Source organism: Ipomoea nil, unplaced genomic scaffold (assembly GCF_001879475.1).
Source record: "Ipomoea nil cultivar Tokyo-kokei standard unplaced genomic scaffold, Asagao_1.1 scaffold0164, whole genome shotgun sequence".
Lineage (NCBI taxonomy): Eukaryota > Viridiplantae > Streptophyta > Magnoliopsida > Solanales > Convolvulaceae > Ipomoea > Ipomoea nil.
The window spans coordinates 1808631-1829880 of NW_017616592.1; the positions used below are offsets into that span (position 1 = coordinate 1808631).

At 37.0% G+C, this 21250-nt stretch overlaps 1 protein-coding gene and 1 long non-coding RNA gene across 2 annotated transcripts; one reads left to right on the forward strand and one right to left on the reverse strand.

Annotated features, from left to right (window-relative positions):
• The first annotated feature begins 210 nt into the window (after window positions 1-210).
• Window positions 211-2798, forward strand: LOC109175178. The gene is made up of 7 exons (XM_019324435.1): window positions 211-223; window positions 371-883; window positions 966-1171; window positions 1560-1731; window positions 1812-1928; window positions 2097-2234; window positions 2322-2798. The coding sequence occupies exons 2-7, from the start codon at window positions 488-490 to the stop codon at window positions 2634-2636; spliced, it is 1344 nt and encodes a 447-aa protein (XP_019179980.1). The 5' UTR covers window positions 211-223; window positions 371-487; the 3' UTR covers window positions 2637-2798.
• A 531-nt stretch (window positions 2799-3329) lies between these two features.
• Window positions 3330-18931, reverse strand: LOC109175216. Its single transcript, XR_002053266.1, has 4 exons — window positions 18922-18931; window positions 13235-13239; window positions 7098-7105; window positions 3330-3405 (listed from the first exon to the last, which is right to left on the reverse strand). It is a non-coding gene; the product is annotated as an uncharacterized LOC109175216 (long non-coding RNA).
• Window positions 18932-21250: the final 2319 nt, after the last annotated feature.

The window sequence follows — 21250 nt, forward strand, 5'->3', positions numbered from 1 at the left end:
CCCACGGAGCTTCCCTGCAATGGCGAATTGGACATTTAAGTTGCTCCGTCAACGACAGCAAACTGAGATCAAATCTGGAGGCTTTGGGTATGGGCGGGTTGATGTTGCCTTGCCAGTTCAGAGCACACCATGCAGTGACCGGAACCCCAGCATAGGACAGTCTGATGTACCACCACAACCACCATCATGTGAAGAAAATGCACCACTTCCCCATGGATTACAGGTATACATAACACTTTGAACAGACTCATGGGGTATTTTGTTTGTGCATACTTCTGTATATATTGGTGTGTTTATACTACATGAGTTTTTTTTTTTTCTGGTGCTTTACTTATTGTTGACTGATCATAACTTACTGGTGCATATACAGGAGTTTATTGATGAGGTTACTACCAACACAAGGACGATTGCAAAGAGTTTACTGAGGATTTCAAGACTGATTGAAAATGCACCTGCAACGGTATTGGAGCATGACACCTTCAAGCAGATGTTTGAGTCTGCTAGACAGATGCTTGGATTTAAAGCGCAAGAAGATGGACAACTGACATTTACCCAGCAAGAGGATGCCTATTGGAGTGACCCAGAGTTCTTGAAAGCGGTTGATGAAATCGTCCGTGCAGTAAACAAGAGGACATTTCTAAATCATATGCCAACTTTCAGCTTGGGATTGTCACAAGAGGGAACAAGTAGAGACACGCCAACTATGAATGCTAATGCACAAGACTACCAGGACAATGATGAAGCTCCAGAAAATGAAGACGTCCAATTGGATGGGCTAGATGGTCAAACAACAGAGAAAGCTCAAGAAGACACCGAGAACATAACCAAGGCCGCCAATCAAGAATGTGTGCAAGAAGCTGAACAAGTGAACATAAATGATGAGGTAAGATCATTCTAAAAGTTGGTGTGTTATTGATATATGTTGGTGCATTCTATAATAATGTTGGTGTATAAATATCTTACAGATCACACCAGTAGGACAAGGCCAGGAGGCCCCTGGTTCAGATCCACCACACCCACCACAACCAGCAGACAAGGGCAAAGGACCAGCTAGAGTAAACAGCCCAATTAGACCAAGACCATCCTCATACGTACTTGATCTGGACCAACCAATATCTCCAACAGAAGAAGCAATCAGGAAATGGGTATTGGACAACCCTAACCCAGATCTGTAAGCACAACACATTCTAAAAGTTGGTGTGTTATTGATATATGTTGGTGCATTCTATAATAATGTTGGTGTATAAATATCTTATATTAATTGATGCATTATTTGATAAGAGTTGGTGTGTTTATGTTATATAATGTGTGCTTCCACACATTGGGTGATGGGGGCCCTATTAGTATAAAAGTGGTGGTGTGTTATGCATATGTTAATAGTGCATATTTGGTATGTGTTTGGTTGTTCACATCAAATGATTTGTTAACTGATTGTGGTGTGTAACTAATATCTCTTTGGTGTATTTATTGATTATTGTGGAATATTACTAGCTTTGGTACTTATAATATACATTATTCTTGCATTTTATTTATATTATCTTCTGTATATGTATTACAAGGACACAAGAACTATTCAAGTATGACGGAAGAGTAATCTACTGGAAAGATATGCTGACAATGAAGCCAGATACAAATATTGCAGTCTCTATAATTGATGCTTGGTCAGTCATACTCAACATTCGTGAATCAGAGAGGGGTTGTACAAAATTCATTGCTTCAACATGGTCAACTGTAAGTGAACAAAAATGCAAAACTAACTTCATCTTTAAAAAGCTTAAACTTCTAACAAAAATACCATTGAACTTTTGCAGCTATACACAGTTGTGGACCCACAAGGAGATGAGGATGTGAGGTTTGGAAGATTCAAAGCAAAGTACCTTGAGGACAAGACCATAGCGGCAGACGTTATGTGGCACAAAATTCTATATGTAAGATAGTAATATATTATATTCACTGCTTTATATTTTGCTTACTACTTGAGTTTTGTCTTTAAACATTGGTTGGTGCATTCTAGTAGTTACTTGTGTGTAGTGTATTACTATACATACTTTAGTGTATATTGTGCCTCATGTTGGTGTATTTTGTTGCTATATCAGTTTCTGTTTCCAATAGTGGCATCCAACCACTACTACCTGATGTCTATTAGCCCGCTGATGGAAAGGTACGACATCATTGACAACTCATCAGTGACTGTGAAGAAGGAAAACAAGTATGGATATGTGATTGCGAATCTGGTAACACACGAAACCCTAAATGATTATGTATTTTTGATATACAAAGACAACGGAATACTAATATTTGTATGCAATTACTTGATGCAGCAAAAATTCTTTTCAAAATTCTTGTTTGATATGAAAACCACGTACAAAGCTGAGAAAGTTCAGAAACTGAAATCTAAAATAATGAAAATGCCTTGGAGAGATGCCCAGAACAAGATGGATTGTGGCATTTTTCTCATGCGCCACTTGGAGACTTTTCGAGGACAGACACAAGCAGAATGGCAATGTGGATTGCATAAGAACAACAAGGACCAATTGAACAAACTAAGAGTGCGGTACTTGGCTGCCATGATCATGTCAGATGTAAACGAGCACAAAGAAAGGAACATCCAACAGGCAGCAGAGTTTGGTATTTGAAAAAGAATTTCAGGGGGCATATAGACTTTTGGATGGTTGATGTCTATATTTTTGTGGTTACTTTTAGACTAATTACTCTTTTGTGATGGCACCCAGACAATGTGAACTCACTATGTACTTTGATCAACTATAACACACAATTTGGAGCCCTACAATGCACTATATACGTGATTGAACTATAGTTTAAAAATACTCCACTTAAAAACACCATTATAAGAACTGATATGCACCACAACAAGCCGCAAAGTGTTAAAATACATGCCATTTATTTAGATTACATCACATCACTACGCGATAACCTCAAAAGACACTATTTCAAGAATTCAAATGCACCAACAACATATATAAAAAAGACCACATCATTCTAAATACAATAATGCACCAGATGACAAAGTAAAACACACTATAGAAATGCACCAGTATACACTATAGAAAACACTATAACTTGTGCTAAACGCACCATATGCTGTAATAAAATGCACAGTTTCAATTATATTGTAAAAATCCTGATTCTATGTAATGAGATAAATTGTGTGCACGACTGTAAAAACATCTAGGTCCAACAGAGAGCAAGAAAAGAAACAAAAAAACAGAAACCTATCTAACCATTTAAAGAGCATGTCCTGCTATTGTGCCCGTATTCATCACAAGTGTGACATTTCCTTGATTGTTTTACACACTTACGCGCAGCTTTCTCCCTTGCACTCTTCAACCGCTTGCCACTGCCCTTGTTCTTAGCTTGGATGGGATCATGCACCTCCACTGTCGACTGCTGCGACACAACTCCACAAACTGAATTAATCACGCTTTGCTTGCTGCCACCAGCCACCCCACTTCCATTCTCACTGCCGTATTGTAAAAATAATTGTCTTTGCTCACAAATAACACGTCGTAGCTGTGACAAACGTTCTATATTACCATCGGCCAATCCTACACAAGCATATATGTCAGACCACAGTATATTAGTAAGCACCCTAACATTCTCCACTTTAGAAGATTGATCAACAACTGTATCATCAATATCAAATATTGGCTTCAAACAAGCACCTTTTGTCCACCGGTCCACCAAATACCTCGAAGGAATGCTCTCAAGGCCACAATCTTTAAAAACCAAAAAAATATGCCTACACAACAACCCCATCCGCTCAAACATCTTGCAAGAACAAGTAGCAGTATAATCAGACAAAACAAGCTCCACACACCATGGCCGCTGGTCTCCATCATTTATCACATAAGACACATGACCATCACAGTTGCACAAAGAAGCCACTCGACACGAAAAGCAAGCTGCACAAATCTCTACTTGCACATCATAAAATACAGAAATGGTGTAAACATCCATTGCATGCTTTTCCAATGCCAGTGGTGTCTTCAAAACAGGAAAACAAGATTCACAATCAGCATTCATTTTTGCTTGAGTGTGACGTTGTGCACCAATAGCACTGCCAAAATGCACCAAGAACTCAACCAAACTAGAATGTCCATTAGAGAAACTGCCAAAGAAACTATTTTGAGATTCTGATCGTGAAGTTGTCCTAACCAAGCCCGACATAAACTCGTCGTGAAAATATGGAGATGCCCAAAATGTACGAGACTCAAACAAATAACGAAACCAACCATTATCACCCAAACCATATTCCTCCATAATATGACTCCATGCATCCTCAAAAGCCTTGGCGTCAAGAGATTTGTTCCAAACAATGCAATTCAACTTCCTCCGAAACACCTCATCTTTAGACAAAACCGGTCCAACCTTCTCACCAACCTTGCACATTATATGCCACATGCAAAATCTATGTTTTGATGTTCCAAACACACGAGCAACAGCAAGCTTAACAGCTGGATCTTGATCAGTGACAACACAAATAGGGTCATGACGCATGGTTTTCTTAAATTTCTCCAAAAGCCACACATATGAATCTACATCTTCCCTTGTAAGCAAACCAGTACCAAAGGTGATGGATCTCTTATGGTTATCAATTCTAGTAAATGGAACAAAAACCAAGTTATACCTACATAACGGACAACACACCAAATACTTATCACCAGCATCCTAACAAAACACACTATAAAACCTAACCATATGCACCATAATTATTTACAAAATGCACAATAAACACAAATTACTAACCTGTTAGTACGATATGTGGCATCGAATGAAACCACATCACCAAACAAAGCAAAGTTCTTCCTAGACACTGCATCAGCCCAAAAAACCCTAGAAAGTTGATCACCGTCGTCAACATCATATTCAAAATCAAAAGCCTCGCACACTTCACGCCTCTTGAAAAGCGTATCTATGAACAATTGAGCATCGCCATTTAATATGTACGCCATCAAATCACGTTTGAAATTCTTAAAATCCACACCTGTAGCACCAACACTAGAATAATCACCTACAATCTCCTTAAACAACCTATATGATCGAACAGACCCAATATTTGCCCGAAAACAACTCGCAATGAACATTTGGTGTCCAGCATCAAGACTGCGATTCACCTTTAAAAATTGCTTAGCAATAATTGAACACATCAAATGCGTGTGGCGTTCCTCCAGATAATGCACACTATACAAACCATTAGACTTGAGCTTATAGACCACCTTAGCCTTACACCCAACCCTATTTGTCACCCTCCGTCTCGTGACCTTATTAGTTTTAGCATCAACTGAAATAATGTGCTTAAACCCCTCACGACAGCATAACACATGTTTCTCCACAACAACACCATCCCTCCTCCTCCGAGTTGAGCCCTTCCTACAGTCAAAACCAACAGCGCCAGCATATTGTTTATAAAAAGCAATGGCACCATCCAAAGAATCAAATTTTTGCCCCACGTGAGGCTTCAAACTGTCAGGACAAACTGGGCGCCAATACTTGGTCAACCCAGGAGAAATTTCCAAATCACATACACTGCCTCCTACCCCAACATCACTGGGACAGTCTTCATTGGAACAACCACCATTGCCTTCAACACCAACTTCGATAGAATTGCCTTCATTGCAACCCCCATCACTGCCTTCTACACAAGCATCAGAGGACTTAACTTCATCACAACCCACATCACTGCCTTCTACACAAACATCAGAGGACTTAACTTCATCGCAACCACCATTACCTTCTACACCAACAGAGTCCAAATTAAGTTCATCACAACCACCAATATCAGTTGAATTAACTTTATCGCAAACACCACCAACAGAGTCCGAATTGACAGCTTCACACGACAACATACCTAATAACACACCAAATTTAATCTGATAACACACGAATACACTACCTAAATGCAACATACATACGCATAAAATCTGAAAACTACACATCACACTGACAACAAAATATTCACCACAATAATGCAAATACCGAAGCATAATCACAAACACACCACACAATACCATAGTCAACACCGGGGACACAGCCAAAACAGGAAAAAACGCGATATACACAATCCGAAGCAGAACAAACACATAATAAGAATAATAATAATAATACTAATAATAATAATAATAATAATAATAATAATAATAATAATAATAATAATAATAATAATAACAAATTAAAACTAAAAACCTAGAAAAAAAGAAAAACATACCAGGCTCCATCGCTCAAAATTGATATTCACCAATTGCGATTATGCTCTTCGGCGATGTTCTCCAATTGCGATCGCAATTCCCAACTGCAGTTCTGATCTCCGGCGATATTTTCCTATTGCGATCGCAATTCCACGCTGCGATTCTGATCTTCGGCGATATTCTCAAGTCGCGATCGCAATCCCCGCACTGCAATTGTGATCTCCCGGTGATCTTTATCTTCGTCCAGCGGTGAAAATTAGAAACCCAGCTTATATACCTGCACGTCACCAGCCATCGAAATTACAAGAAAACCCCCACTTACCAAACGCGAAAAGAAGCTTTCTTAATCAGCTGATATGTTACCTGCCGTTGGATTAAGCACAATAGACGCCCCAGATTCAACCATACTGCCGCATGTATAGTACTGACCGTACCTGAGCCTTATTCTATATATATATATATATATATATATATATATATATATATATATATATATATATATAGTTGATCTTATTATTTAGAGTTTAGAGTTGAATACAGTAATTTGTCCTCCCATCCATTACAACAAATCAAGTTTTTTAGAACTCGAATGCATATCTATGTTTCACCCTTAATATAACATCATTTAAGGTTCTGAATCTGTAACTTCTGCCATGCCAATTTAAAACTGAACAAACAGGGGACACCATATGACTTTATGAGGACATTATCTTGTACAGAGGTATAAATATGTGAAAATGTATGCATCATACTTCGCTCTTTTTTTTTTTTTTTTTTTTTTTTTTTTTTTTTTTTTTTACTGCCGAAATGATATATGGGAAGAAAAATACAGTGTATATTTCAATCTGAATCGTCAAAAAATTAAAATCAACGATCAAGGAGTATGATCACGGGCTTGGCTGACTAGGGGGTGTGCACCGGATTCACTCACCTTAAGCACAAATCCCATGCACCTTAAGTTTCAACAACTACTCACATTAAGTACACAACACACGCACCTTAAGCACACAAGACTCACGTACCTTAAGCACAAACTCCACATACCTAAACTCACACACCTTAATCACAAAAACCATGCACGTTACATTTGACCTATGGCTTTCCTCTCACAGCATAATCGCACCTGGACACACCAACTATATATATAGGATTATTTTAAAATACAAACCCCCCTTAAAATACAAACTCCCCTTAAAATACAAACTGTGTGCATGTAAGTATGTTCGTATGTGCACGAGCTAATCCTAGATATTGTTGGAAGTGTGCCTAGTGTGCATGTAAGTATGTTAATGTGTGCACGAGCTCAAATTTGTATTTTAAGGAGAATTTGTATTTTAGGGGGGTTTGTATTTGAATGCAACCATATATATATATATATATATATATATATATATATATATATATATATATTAACAATCATATAGGAACCCATCTTTTGGTAAGAACCTATGAACTAATCTTAGCCTTTTATCTTAATTAATTAATGGTCCATATTTATCACAGTTTTAATGGGTTTATTTTCGTCGATTGTGTTTTATTTTTGGTTAAGAGGGGTAGTTTAGGCATTTCAGTTCCAAACGTGGGGGTGGGTGGGTGATTATCGCCGATTCATGTCCTTCATAAGTTGTTTTCTAAAGCATGGAGTCTATCGCACCCTCAAACGTCAGCTTTTTGGATTTTTGCTCTCCACCTTCGCTGTTGAAACCACCAAAATGGGCGTTCATGTCTAAGACATTCCTAAGTATGCTGTAGGGCGGGGAAGGATCCTCATCACCAGGTTTCTTCGGATGATCAGAGAAAATTAGGGGCGAGAGCAATGACCAATAATTGTTAACTGCAAAGTTCCAATTAATGCAATCCTCGGCAAGATCTTCTGAATGTAAACCTATTGGAAGAATCCATATAGTGGATTGAGTGTTCAATAGTCTGATGATCAAGGGAAATTACCATGGACTTGAACTTCAGCTGCACTCAATGCATGGTTCAAGTGGCCGATAATATGGAGATTCAATGGCCTTTATTGTAGGGAAGAAGGGCCAGAACCAGACTTCCTGGAAGTAGAAGCACGATTGCAAAATTAGGAGATAAATTGGACGAAAGTGGTCGTGGGGTCAGATATGTTTCACACCAAAAATGTTTAACATGTTTTCCTACACAAGCTAATTCTGCAAATTATGACACATACAATGTAACCTAAGTGCACACAGTCAACCCAAGTATACACCCTAATCTATATATCAACCCAAGTGCACTATAATACCCCCGATTTTAAGCAATATTCTAAAACAATTAAAGCTTAGAAGTAAAGATAAATCTAATCATTAACATAAGGAGTCGCGGAAGCTAACAGTCAAATCGGGAATGTCACACCACATCTAACTAAAAGCCAGATGCACAGGCTATGAACAAGTACTTAACCATCCAAAACATAGTATCAAATTCACAAGTTCAAGTCTATAGGCACACATGCCTCCATAACTAGCTACGAGACAAAAGGGAGCTACGCTAAACTAATCCATCTTCTAGCGCGCTCACAACGATCTACTCTGAACCTGTAAAACATAAGGGGTAGCACCCATTAGCGAATAATGCTAAGTAACACACCACTACTCGTTGAGTACTTATAATATAGTTATAGGAAAATCACTTTTGAGACATGGAATACATAGTATATAATCTTTTAAAATGAGGAATAGAAACATCATAAGACTCATCGTGGAACACTCTCAATCAACTGACCATCATATGATAAATCAAGAGAACAATACAACGATAAGAACAAGGGAATCATCAACAACACATGATAATCAATATCAATCAAGGCCACATCATAACATGAGGATAACATCAATACATGTTCATAGAAAATGAAAGTCAAGGATCACAATCAATGACAAGTTTCAACCTTATGCCCGGTTCCAACCTTGTATCACCATTCCAACCTTATTTCAGTTCCAACCTGTACCTCCAAGTGCCACCATGTACACCAAGTCTAACCTTATCCCTCCTGGAGCCATTGCTCCCCGCCTGCTTCCGCCAGCTTGCCGCCGATCTCATAGACATCGCAATGTCATAATAATATAGTACTAATCACGTGATAGTATACCGACAATCATTTGCACCGCAGCGCATTATCGCCAATCTCATAACAATCACATAGTCATTGACATAGAGGATTGAAGCTCATCAATAGCCCAATCAAGATCAATCAATAGAGTACAACATATGTACTAGATAACAACGAGGGATTCAATCGTAAGGTTTCAATGAAAGACATGAAACGAACAATCAAAGCAATAGCACCATAAAATTAGGCTTCAATACAAATATTACATTGATTGGTGAATACAAGCTACTAATCATCATTGAGAACGAATGAACACGCACATACTAGTATCAACAACATCGTAACAAGCATGCAAATCAATAGGATGAACATAACGGTTCAAACGAACATCAAAACTTCACATTAATCCAACGAATCACAAAGTTGGACCTTTAACCATGATTCAAGACTCATAATCCTATCATGGATACTTAGGACACCATTCTAGACGTACGAAACATCAAATGAGACACACAATTGCACAACGATTCAACAAAACGGATGCCAAAACATCACGTACCAGTGGGCAGAACGGTGGGTGGACAACCTCCCGTCACTCCCCCTTCATGGTACCAGCGGGTGGAACCACGGGCGGACAACTACTCGCCGTCCCCCCCCCCCCCCCCCCCGGTCACAACCAACCACGTTCCCTGCGGGTGGAACGACAGGTGGGCAACCCCCCGCGGGTACATACCCGAGACCAAATGTTGGTCCCAAAGGGGGTGTCGTAAAAGTCTAGAGAGGGGGGGGGGGGGTGAATAGACTTTTAAACCGTTTTCGCAAATACAACAATTGCAAAAGGCAACAGAGAAACCAAAACTCTTAACTAGATTGTTAGAGTCTTGTGCACAACGGAATAAATAAATAAGCGTTGTGTGATTGTGTCAAGTATATCCATGTGATAAGCGAGTAAGAATCAGTAAATGACACAAGGCAATGATAAGCGAGTAATTTATAGTGGTTCGGAGGTGATGTAATCCTCCTACTCCACTTGATTTTTGAAACCCGCATCTCTTACTTCTCTTTCTTAGGTTCTATTATATAATTGATTTTCGAAACCGTAGCTCCTACTTCATTGATCAAGCTTTCATCCGTCTCGTCTGTACGAATTATTAGTCATTATAGCATTCTCCTTGATGTACTTCTTTCTTTCCATAGATGTTTGATATCTAAGATGACTTCATGAAATTTCGTTTGCTTCTCGTTTCTTCGTATGAGATTATCAGTATGACTTCTTCTGTGAGTTGGGGCATGTGGGCTTGTTTAAGTATACATATCATATGCATACATCTCCTTCTTCTTTTTCTTCGTATTTTCCCTTTTTCTATATTCGTTAGTTTTCCTTTCATGGTCTATGACACGCCTAGACTTAACAAATAAAATTGTGGATTCTAAAATACAATTTGGCATATCAAAATCTATTACAATATATTCCTAACACCAAATAATTCCCTTCGGGAAAAAACATCAACATTGCCAAGTTCAAGTCCAAAACACCCAAAATCTCACATCAATCATCAAAGGAACTTGAACCACAAGAATAGTTCAAAGAATAACATTTAAGAACCCTAGATACAAGCTCTAAACATGCATAAACACAAGAATATGCATCATTTCACTCATGAACATCAAGAACAACAATAGAACATCAAGAATCATCATAGCAAGTATAAAATAGGTTTGTAGAGCATGGGTTACCTCTTGTAGCCTAAATACACCTTCTTCAACCCCTAGTCCTCATCTTGGAGCTCTTCCTCTACAAGGTCTTCCCAACACAAACCAAAAACCACACAAACAACCAAAACTTAGATAAAGATAAGGAGAATCCAACTAAAAACACTATCTAAGCTCAAGTCTTACCCCTCCTAGAGTCTTGGTGGATGAAAATTGGAATCTTGAAGGATTTCTTGCAAGGTTCGGGGGAGATTTTGGTTTAGCTTGGAGAAGAAGCTAAGCCTATATAGAGAAGGTAGAGAGTTATGTGTTTCTTGCCAAATGTGGGAAATGCAAGGTAGTGTTGTCAGGGTAGGGCTTGGATACCAAGTAAGGTTGAAAAGACTATAATGACCTCCCTTATTCTCAAAAAGGTTAGGAAGACATCAAAAGGTTAGGTACAAGGCATAAAGCTCAATGTTTTTCTCTTTGACTAATTCAATTGACCAAGAAAATTGGTCAATTTAAGTCCTCCGGCTATTTAATTAAGAAATTAGGATGGGATTTTGCCAAGCAAGTTTAGAATTAATTAAATAATTAATTCTATTTAAAGGATAGATTTTCGGGGTGACACACTCTCTCCCCCTAACAAGAAGTTTCGTCCCCGAAGCTTGGATACAACGAGGTTCAAAAGGAAACAACGATTGATTTGCAAAACATGTGACAACAACCAAAGGTAAGTTTCAAACAAGGCTTGAAGCAATAAGGTTTCCACCAAAACTAATTAATACTTAAAACAACCAAACTAAGACTAATCAACCTACTTACAACTAGTTCTAGGCCAAAACAAAACTAGAAACACAACTAACTGAGCTAGATTACACATAAGGTTACAACAAACTTAAGACTATAGTCACCAACAGGCAAAACAGATAAGAGTTAGAAACGGAGTTACCTCACTCTCCAGCTTGGGGGGAGGAGTCAGCCGAGTCCTCTGAAGCCTCATCTTCCTAGCCAGAAGCTCTCAGGGAACTGCCTCTGTCCAACTTGGCTTCCACAACCGCCAATCTTCAATCCAGAGTGGCAACCTTGGTATTCAAAGATGAAAAGCTCTCCTCAATGAGTTGATTCTACCTTCACAATTGAACCAACATGCACTCCTGGGTGGTCAGGGACTCCTGCTCCTCCTTGCTCCTTATCTCTTTCCTTCGAGCACTTTCCTTGCTACCGGGGTCACTATCACCCTCCTCTTCCTCGTCTTCACCCAACTCCTGAACTACTTGCTTCAACTTTTTGATGGGGATGGCCAACTGCTCTATCAACAACCTCCTTTCGGCCAAAGGCTTCCTTGCTACCTCCTCCAGAGTGATATATTCATTATCCTTAATTTGGTACAGGCCACAACTACGGAGATTCTGAGCATCGAAGATCATCTTGCCCACAGGTTTAGCCACTGTTTGGCTCACGTCAACTCCCTTATTTTCCAGAATCCAACTCAAAATCATACCGTAAGGCAAACTCTTACGGTTGTGACCAACACAGTAATCCATGTGCTTGAGCATCAAAGCCGACAGATTAAGTTTCACTTTATGCTTCAGAAAGTACGCAAAAGTGCATTCCAAACTTCCTATGTCCTTTCTCTTGTTGTTGTTAAGCAACAAGCTATCGGTCACAATCATCACCAAAATTCTTTGCTCGGTCGTGAGCCACTTCTTTTCCGGTCTAGTGGTTTGGGTGAAACCATCAGTTCTTCCCAACAAATACCCCAAGTACTCTTTCTGACTCAACTCCTCCGTTCCAATCCACCCATCTCTTTTATACTCCGATGCTCCTGTTGGAGTCAACTTAAGGAGTTTAGCTAGCCGGTTTTCATTCAAGACAATTTTTGTGCCCCTCACCTTTGAGGTGATTTCTATCTTGTTCCCTTCCTTGTTCACATTCATATGATGATAAAATTCCTTAACCAAGTCGGGATAGGTCTCACACTTAATTTTCAGAAATAAATCCAACAAGCCTTGATAGTTGAGTAAATCCGAAATTTCACGAGAGAAGTACTCGGTTTCTAGGGCTTTACCTTCCAATACGGAGTAGTGGGTATCCACCCATTCCACCTTTTTAAGAATGTTTGACCTCCTAGGCATGATGAAGTGACCACAAGGATAGATTTTAATTAAATAATTAATTCTATTTAAAGGATAGATTTTCGGGGTGTCACACTGCACACAGTTCAACTCAAGTGTACACCAACTTGTTTTACGTCTTTTTATACACATACTCATTATTTACGTTATGTTATGGGGCACACAGTTTAACCCAAATGCACAACATAGTCTTTAATACCAATCTGGTTTTGGTGCATGCACACATTCGTTAACTTAAATGCACACGGTATTTTGTATATCAGTTTTCTTGATCATCATGACACAAACTCGTTGACCCAAGTGCACACTCAGAACAATCCAAGTTCACACCAAAATGTTTAATATTTTTTCCTACACAAGCTTATTTTGCAAATTATAGCGCACACAGTAAACCCAAGTGCACACTAACTTGTTGTATGTCTTTTCATCCACATACTCATTGTTTACGTTATGACACACACAGTTTAACCCAAGTGCACAATATAGTTTTTAACACCAATCTGGTTTTAGTGCATGCACACATTCCTTCACTTAAGTGCACACGGTATTTCATATATCAATTTTCTTGAGCGTCATGACACAAACTCGTTGACCCAAGTACACACACAGCACAATCCAAGTGCACACCAAAATGGTTTAACATCCCAGGAGCACAGTTTGCGTGTAGAGTCACAACTCCAAAGGAATCTTTCCTTATTTTGTCTTCCTAAAATCATGGAAAGAATCTAAATATAATATTTCCATTTAATTGGTTGATGGTCAAAATTACACTAATATCCTTTAGAATTAATTATGATTTAGATGCACATTAAATTGATAGATTATCTTGACCATTGATCATTGGAAATTTAATGGATGAGATTAGTTCTTAGGTTCCTACCTAAGGAGGGGTTCTTACTTCTCTCTGAGTATGTAGAATCGTGTGCATGGGGTTGGCGAATCCACCCCGTAGTGAGAGGGGAGACACGTACACATACCGACTGGTGCTACCGCGTGCACGATGATAGTGGTTAGTGTGCATGTTTTTGAAGTATAGATGGAAAGGATGGTGTTTTTTGTTTTGAAAGATTTGCTTTGTTAATTTTGTTGTTTTTTGTTTCTATGTTTATTGTTCTGAAAGGATTTTGTTGTAGTTTTGTATTGATTATCTCTTTAATGGGTTTTGCTTTAGTTGTTTCTACACTAAGATGATAAATTCACTCTGCCTTTGACCCTCTATGTATCAGCTTTTCCATTCTTGTTTTGATTAGTGAGCTTTTGTGTGTCAATTATGTCTAGGAGTGGTTGATTGTATAGAGACAAAAATATTCCTGGAAGAATTGTTTCAGTAGCTAGAGATCAAGGATTTAGAGGTATTGGGGCATGCACAGTCGTATACTGGTCATTACACACAGTTGCTAACCTAAGTGCACATGATATTTTGTATATCAGTTTTCTTGAGCATCATGGCACAAACTCGTTATCTAAGTGCACACACAATTGTATCTAAGTGCACAAACAGTTGTATCTAAATGCACACACATCACAATCCAAGTGCACACCAAAATGTTTAACATATTTTCATACACAAACTAATTCTGTAAATTTTGGCACACACAATGTAACCTAAGTGCACACAGTCATCCCAACTACACAACATAATCTGTCAACCCAAGTGCACAACAACTTTTTTTGCGTCTTTTCATCCACATACTCATTATTGACGTTAAGGCACACACAGTTTAACTCTAGTGCACAACATAATCTTTAACATCAATATGGTTTTGGTGCATGCACACATTCATTAACCTAAGTGCACACGGTATTTTGTATATCAGTTTTCTTGAGCATCATGGCACAAACTCGGTAATCCAAGTGTACACACATTTCTATCTAATTGCAAGTACATCTCAATCCAAGTGCACACCAAAATGTTTAACATCTTTTCCTACACAAACTAATTCTGCAAATTATGGCACACACAGTGTAACCTAAGTGCAAACAGTCAACCCAAGTGCATACCCTAATCTACCAACCCAATTGCACACAGTTCAACTCAAGTGCACACCAACTTGTTTTACGTCTTTTCATCCACACACTCATTATTTACGTCTACATGCACACATTCCGTTCATTGTATCATTGGGTATTTTATCTGGTTTTGTATTGTGTATTAATTGTTACTCGCTTTTTATGTGCGCCTTGTGAAATACAACGTGTGGGATATCGTAATTGCACGTTATTTTCTATATCAGTTTTTAAAGCATTATGACACACACTAGTTAACCCAAGTGCACAACGTAATCCACCACGTGATTACCTGTGTGCCATCGGGGTGAGAAGTCGGTGCACCTTGCACACACTGTGCAGGCCAGAGTCTTTCTATAGGGAAGTTAATTTGAATTCATTGTAACTGCAAAATCTATGGTGAAGGTTGGCAGACGCAGACTTGGACTCATAGTAGTTGGCGCACATCTGTTTGATGATGACAAACTCATCTAATGGCAGGGTACAACGTACCTAGTTCGAAATCGGCGGACGGCCAGCATTCGAAATCGGCGGTGGCGGGTGTACTCCTGCGCAGTGTTGGCAGACGGCGACTTTGGAGTAAAATTGGATTCCTTGTTAATATAATCTTCCTAGATTCTTGGATTGATTTCAAATAAAATATTATTATATAATTGGTTCTCGTACGAAATTACACTAGTATCATTTTTAATTAAATATAGTAAAGATCTAAATCTAAATGTTTACTTTATCTACACCCACTACTGGAAATTATGGAATTTCCGACCACCTAAAAGTTATCTTAAATCAAGTTGATACCAAAAAGTGGTCGGAAATAGCAATAAAGGTTTTTCCGGATACCAAAAGTGGTCGGAACAAGGCTTTTGACTTGATTTAAGATCACTTTCAGATGGTCGGAAATTTCATAATTTCCAGTAGTGACCGTTGATTGGGTGAATACGTGGGGCTTGGATTGGTTCTTACGTTCTTACCTAACCAAAGGTTCCTACTTGAAGGTTCCCCTATATATATATATATATATATATATATATATATATATATATATATATATATATATATATATATATATATAAGCGCCAAATATGCTATGTTTTGTAGGGTGTTTAATAGGTAAATTGTGCTATAATTGGAGTTCTTTATGCCTAATTCATGCTTAATTAGCTAAATTTGATAGAAATTAGGATTAATGACTAATTCTATTGCATTTGTAGAAAAATAGCAAAACATTGTCATTTTCAGGGTATTCCGGCGACAGTTCTAAAAAATTATCATATCTTGAGCTAGGAGTGTCCAAATGAGGTGATTCAAGTGGCTATGGTTCAGGCTCTTCAAGGGATACAACTTTCATTTTGGGCGAAAATTCCAAAAAGTTCAACGCAGCTCGCAACGTGCGTTGCAGCTGCGTTGACGGGACAATTAAATGAACTTTCAGATTCTAGGGTTATAAAAAGGCTTGTAAGGGGATTGTTTTGAGAGAAATATTTTCTCCGTTTCCTCACCTTTCAATTCAGCTCTCTTAGGTTAGGGTAGATTAGGGTTAGGCTAGATTTACATTTCCTTGAAGATCCACACTCATTGTTCTACAATTTCTCTTGGATGCTTGCACAATAGATTGAAGATTTGGGTAACATCTCTTCCTTGTTTATTATTTCAAATTTAATCTTGTGTTTGCTATCTTTGTAATGATGATGAGTGCTTAGATTGCTCTGGTTTGAATTGTGGATGTGTGAGATTATGATGCCAATGGGACTTAGTTCTTGAATTAGGGATTGATTGATTGCTATGCTTCTTTGTCTTGTTATTTTGGATTGTTTTGTATGCATCCAAGGAGCTAGGCCAACTCCTAGGATTGTGTTGAGTGAATGAACTTTGCTAGGTCAATTCAAGCTCCCATCCTTGACATTTCCTAGCTCAAGGAATCCTACGGAATTTGGTTGGGAAGGTAATGTAGGTAAGGTGTTCGAGGAAAGGTCTAGGCAAGTCCTAGTAGTCTATGTTATGAAAGGACATAAGCCATTCCCTAGACTTAGCATATACATCCTCCTTACCTATGTTAAATGATTTAAGTGCATCATAATCTACACTACATCATTCAACCCTATCTACTTTACATACTTACTTGTATGTTTTCTTTTATTTCTTTATCTTCCTTATGCTTACAACCTTGTTTCCTTGCTATCTTCATCTTGCACCTAGCATATCTTATTGACACGTTGTGATACCTAATTGTCTTGCATTTTACTTGCTCCGACTTGACATCCTTGAGTTCGACACTCGGGAGTTTCTAATTCCCGATTACACCTTCCTCCATCATTCCACATCCCATTATCACTAAAAACCAATCATATATATATATATATATATATATATATATATATATATATATATATATATATATATATATATATAACTTAGTCCTATTATGATTATTACGGAGTAATTATTTTTATAAGTATTAATTAATACGTTTAATTGTAATTTTATATTAATATTAATATTATTATATATTTAACTAATTTAAATACTATTTATTACAAAAATTAAGTAAAGTTATAAACTATACATTTTATAAACTTCATAACTTAATAATATTATAATTATAAAATTAAAATTAAAATATTACATATAAAATATATCAGTGTTGAATAAATTATAATTATATTTCAAACTAGGACATATACACTAATAAATATAAATTTATACATAATTCAATTAATCTAAATCGACATTTCTAAATTCTAACTAAAAATAATTTATATACTTACACAGTTACACTATAATATAATATTTACAGTAAGTTATATACTTATATACTTACACAGTTACACTATAAAATAATTTATATTGTAATATACTTATCAAAATTTTATTTAAAAATGTAATAAAAAAAATTATTAAAGTTGAACTCACCTATAAATTCCATGTATGTTATGTTTCACATTACTTCTATAATAAAGAATATTTTTCAATAGTTCAGGTTATCGGGTTAGCGCTATCGGGCCATTGGACTTATCAGTTTCTGGCTCATTGGGCTAATATTTTTTATTGGGCTAGCCCGTTCGGGCCATAGCCCTATCATATTCAGTTTATCGGTTTAGCCCGTTCGGGCCATAGCCCTATTAGATTCAGTTTATCGGTCTAGCCCATCGAGTTCGGGCCCGATTGACATTAAAAAATGATAGAGAAGATAAACCTTGAAAATAAATAATTTGAAAATATTTTCGGACTAAAAATCCAGAGACGTTTTCCATGACATAAGATTTTAAAAAAAATCAAAAATTCAATTCAGATATGGGAAGCAAATAAAGCAATCGCGGGAATGATGGCAATTTATATCCTACACTACGGCGCACGTTGCACTATGCGCCCAGATGCAAAACGACGTCGTTTTAATTTTATTTTTTTTTTAAAATTTCCCGCCCCAGTGAATGGTAGTAGTTTTTTCTTTAAAAAAAAACTCGCTGTTCAAGAATGTACATAATGTTATACTAGAATACACATAATTGTATACATGAATGTACATAATTATATAACAAAATATACATACTCTTTTTAAAAGATAATACACATAATCTAACATAATACATAATAAACATAAACTTTTAACATAATACACATCAACTCTTAACATAATACACACAAATTTTCTGATTCGGATGTACATAATTATATAAAAAGAATATACATAATTGTATAAAAAATATACATAACTATATGAACCAATACACATAACTTTGTGAACAAATACACATAACTTTGTGAACAAATATACATAATCCCAGTAACTTCCTACCGCGCATCCTAAAACGACCCCAAAATGACGTCGTTTTGGGAGGCGTGGCGCACAGTGCTATGTGCGCCGTGGTGTAGGGTATAACGATTGGGGAATGATATATACTGATTTTTCGAAGAATTCATTATTGGTAGAATGAGGACGCGATTGTGAAATCTAGCTATTCATTTTAGCAGAGTAAAATTAGGATGAAGTTTGTTTAATTCCTTAAACTAGACCAGATCTCGGTCGATTTCTTCATTCGTGGACGCCCTGCCTAGCTAGGTTTTGGAAGAAAGTTGTAAGGGCATCTTCGATCAATGGCTAAAAATGATGGGAGAAAGAAGAGGAGAAGGGTTGGAGGAGAGAATGAGAAAGACAGTGGTCTGAGTGAAATCCCTGCACCATCGCCGTACTTCATGGAACTCCTGGATGATCTGAAGCTGAAAATTATAGAGAAAGTGTCTGTACTAGATATTGTAGGAGGAGTATGCGGCGTGTGCTCGGAGTTGCGCAGCTTGGTTGTTACAGATTCGCTGTGGGAGCGCCAATTGTTGGACTATTTCCACGAGGAAGCCGCCGGGAGTGGGATTTGGGAAGTCCAAGTTTGTGGCCCATTGGAAGATGCTGGAGACAATATAGGGATAAGATAGTGATGGCCGTTAGAAGGTTTAAATTTGAAGACAGGATGTATGTATTAGTCTAATTGGAGTTGTTGAAGTCTTTGGTTGTCTACTTTCAAACTACAGTTCAATATAATGCTAGCTGGTGCTTTAATATGATCAAATGCATTAAGCATTTTCTCTTCCAATTAAATTAAGGGACGTCTTGCCAAGTTCCTATGTCGGTATTCCATATTAAATGCCTTCTAAACCAAAATGGTTATATATTTGGGACAAATTAAAGTGGTAAGATAAGTACGTAGGTATATAATCATATTAGGCATGTACTCCTGTATTTCAAATCGTGCCAATACACGGGTCGTTATATTATGCACCGCGGTGCATAATCGATTATGCACCGCGCGGCAGATACTACAGTGTGTTTAAATCGACACTGTCAAAACGACGTCGTTTTATTTAAGTAAAGAAACGGCCCGCCGTTAGAGTTAACGGAGTCTGCTTGTTTGGTGTATTAAACACCAACTGACACTACAGTATATCTAAACCGACACTGCAGTTATATCAAAATGATACTGTAGTTATAGTGAAATGAAACTGCAGTGTATATAAAATGAAACTGAATAACATTTCACATATTTGAGTGTATATTGTACAATGAAGCTGTAATTATATCAAAATGATCATGTAGTTGTGTTTTAATGAAACTATAGTGTATATAAAATAAAATTAAATAACATTTTCACATATTTGAGTCTATAAATATCGAATGAAACTATAGTTATATCGAAATGAAACTGTAGTTGTGTTGAACTGAAACTGCAGTGTATACAAAATGACACTGAATAACAGAGTTGCTTTTTGCAAAAAGGTGCGAAACGGCGGAAACAAACACTGTTTATTTTCATTTAAAAAAAAAAGACGCGCGGTGCATAATCCATTATGCACCGCGGTGCATAATATAATTTGCCCCAATACACATTTATTAACAATCATTTTTTATTAATTAAGGTTGTCTTGGTAAAATTGTTGGCCTGGGTGCTTATTCTTTTCACGTATTAGCAAAAAATTTCTTAAAATATCACTACATATTTACGATTTCTAATACTTCCAGATAAAAAGAAAGCGAGAGAAAAGCAGGCACAAGAATGTGAAACATCATATCACATGCCTCATCATCTCATGGGCCAATGGCGGAGCCACAATGGGTGCATTACGTGGGGGCAACTGGCCCCACACACCCACCCCATAGATATAATATATATATTAAATATATCAAAATGTAATTAAAGGTTGGTTGCGCTTGGCTTGGATGGTAAACCCATTACTTCTATGTAATATATGTTCTACAAGTTTGTGTTTTGAACCCTAAAGCATTTAGTTTGATTTTTGAATTTTTAAATATCAATAGTGAGAATTTTAATTGGATTTTTTATTTGTAATATTGTGGTTTTTTTTTTCATTTTTTTATATTAATAGGGAGATGAGTTAACTTTTGTTTTCGACATTTTTTTACTATTAATAGTGAGAATTATAATTGATTTTTTTTATTTGTAACATTGTGACTTCTTCTCTTTTTATTATTATTTTAAATATTAATAGTGAGATAAGTGATTTATAATATATTTTCCATTAAAACTATTTTATCTAATTAATTATGTTTTAAATAATTTTTATCTTGATGTATTTTGATTTTCATCTCTAGTCAACAATATTTATGACTTGGTCTTGAATTGTTTTATTTT

Bases quoted from the DNA above. Each gene is read 5' to 3' on its own strand.
- LOC109175178 (XM_019324435.1), top strand. From the start codon at position 488: ATGTTTGAGTCTGCTAGACAGATGCTTGGATTTAAAGCGCAAGAAGAT. The intron at 1,732-1,811 runs GTAAGTGAACAA...GAACTTTTGCAG, and splicing joins TTGCTTCAACATGGTCAACT to CTATACACAGTTGTGGACCC. The intron at 1,929-2,096 runs GTAAGATAGTAA...TTGCTATATCAG, and splicing joins TGTGGCACAAAATTCTATAT to TTTCTGTTTCCAATAGTGGC.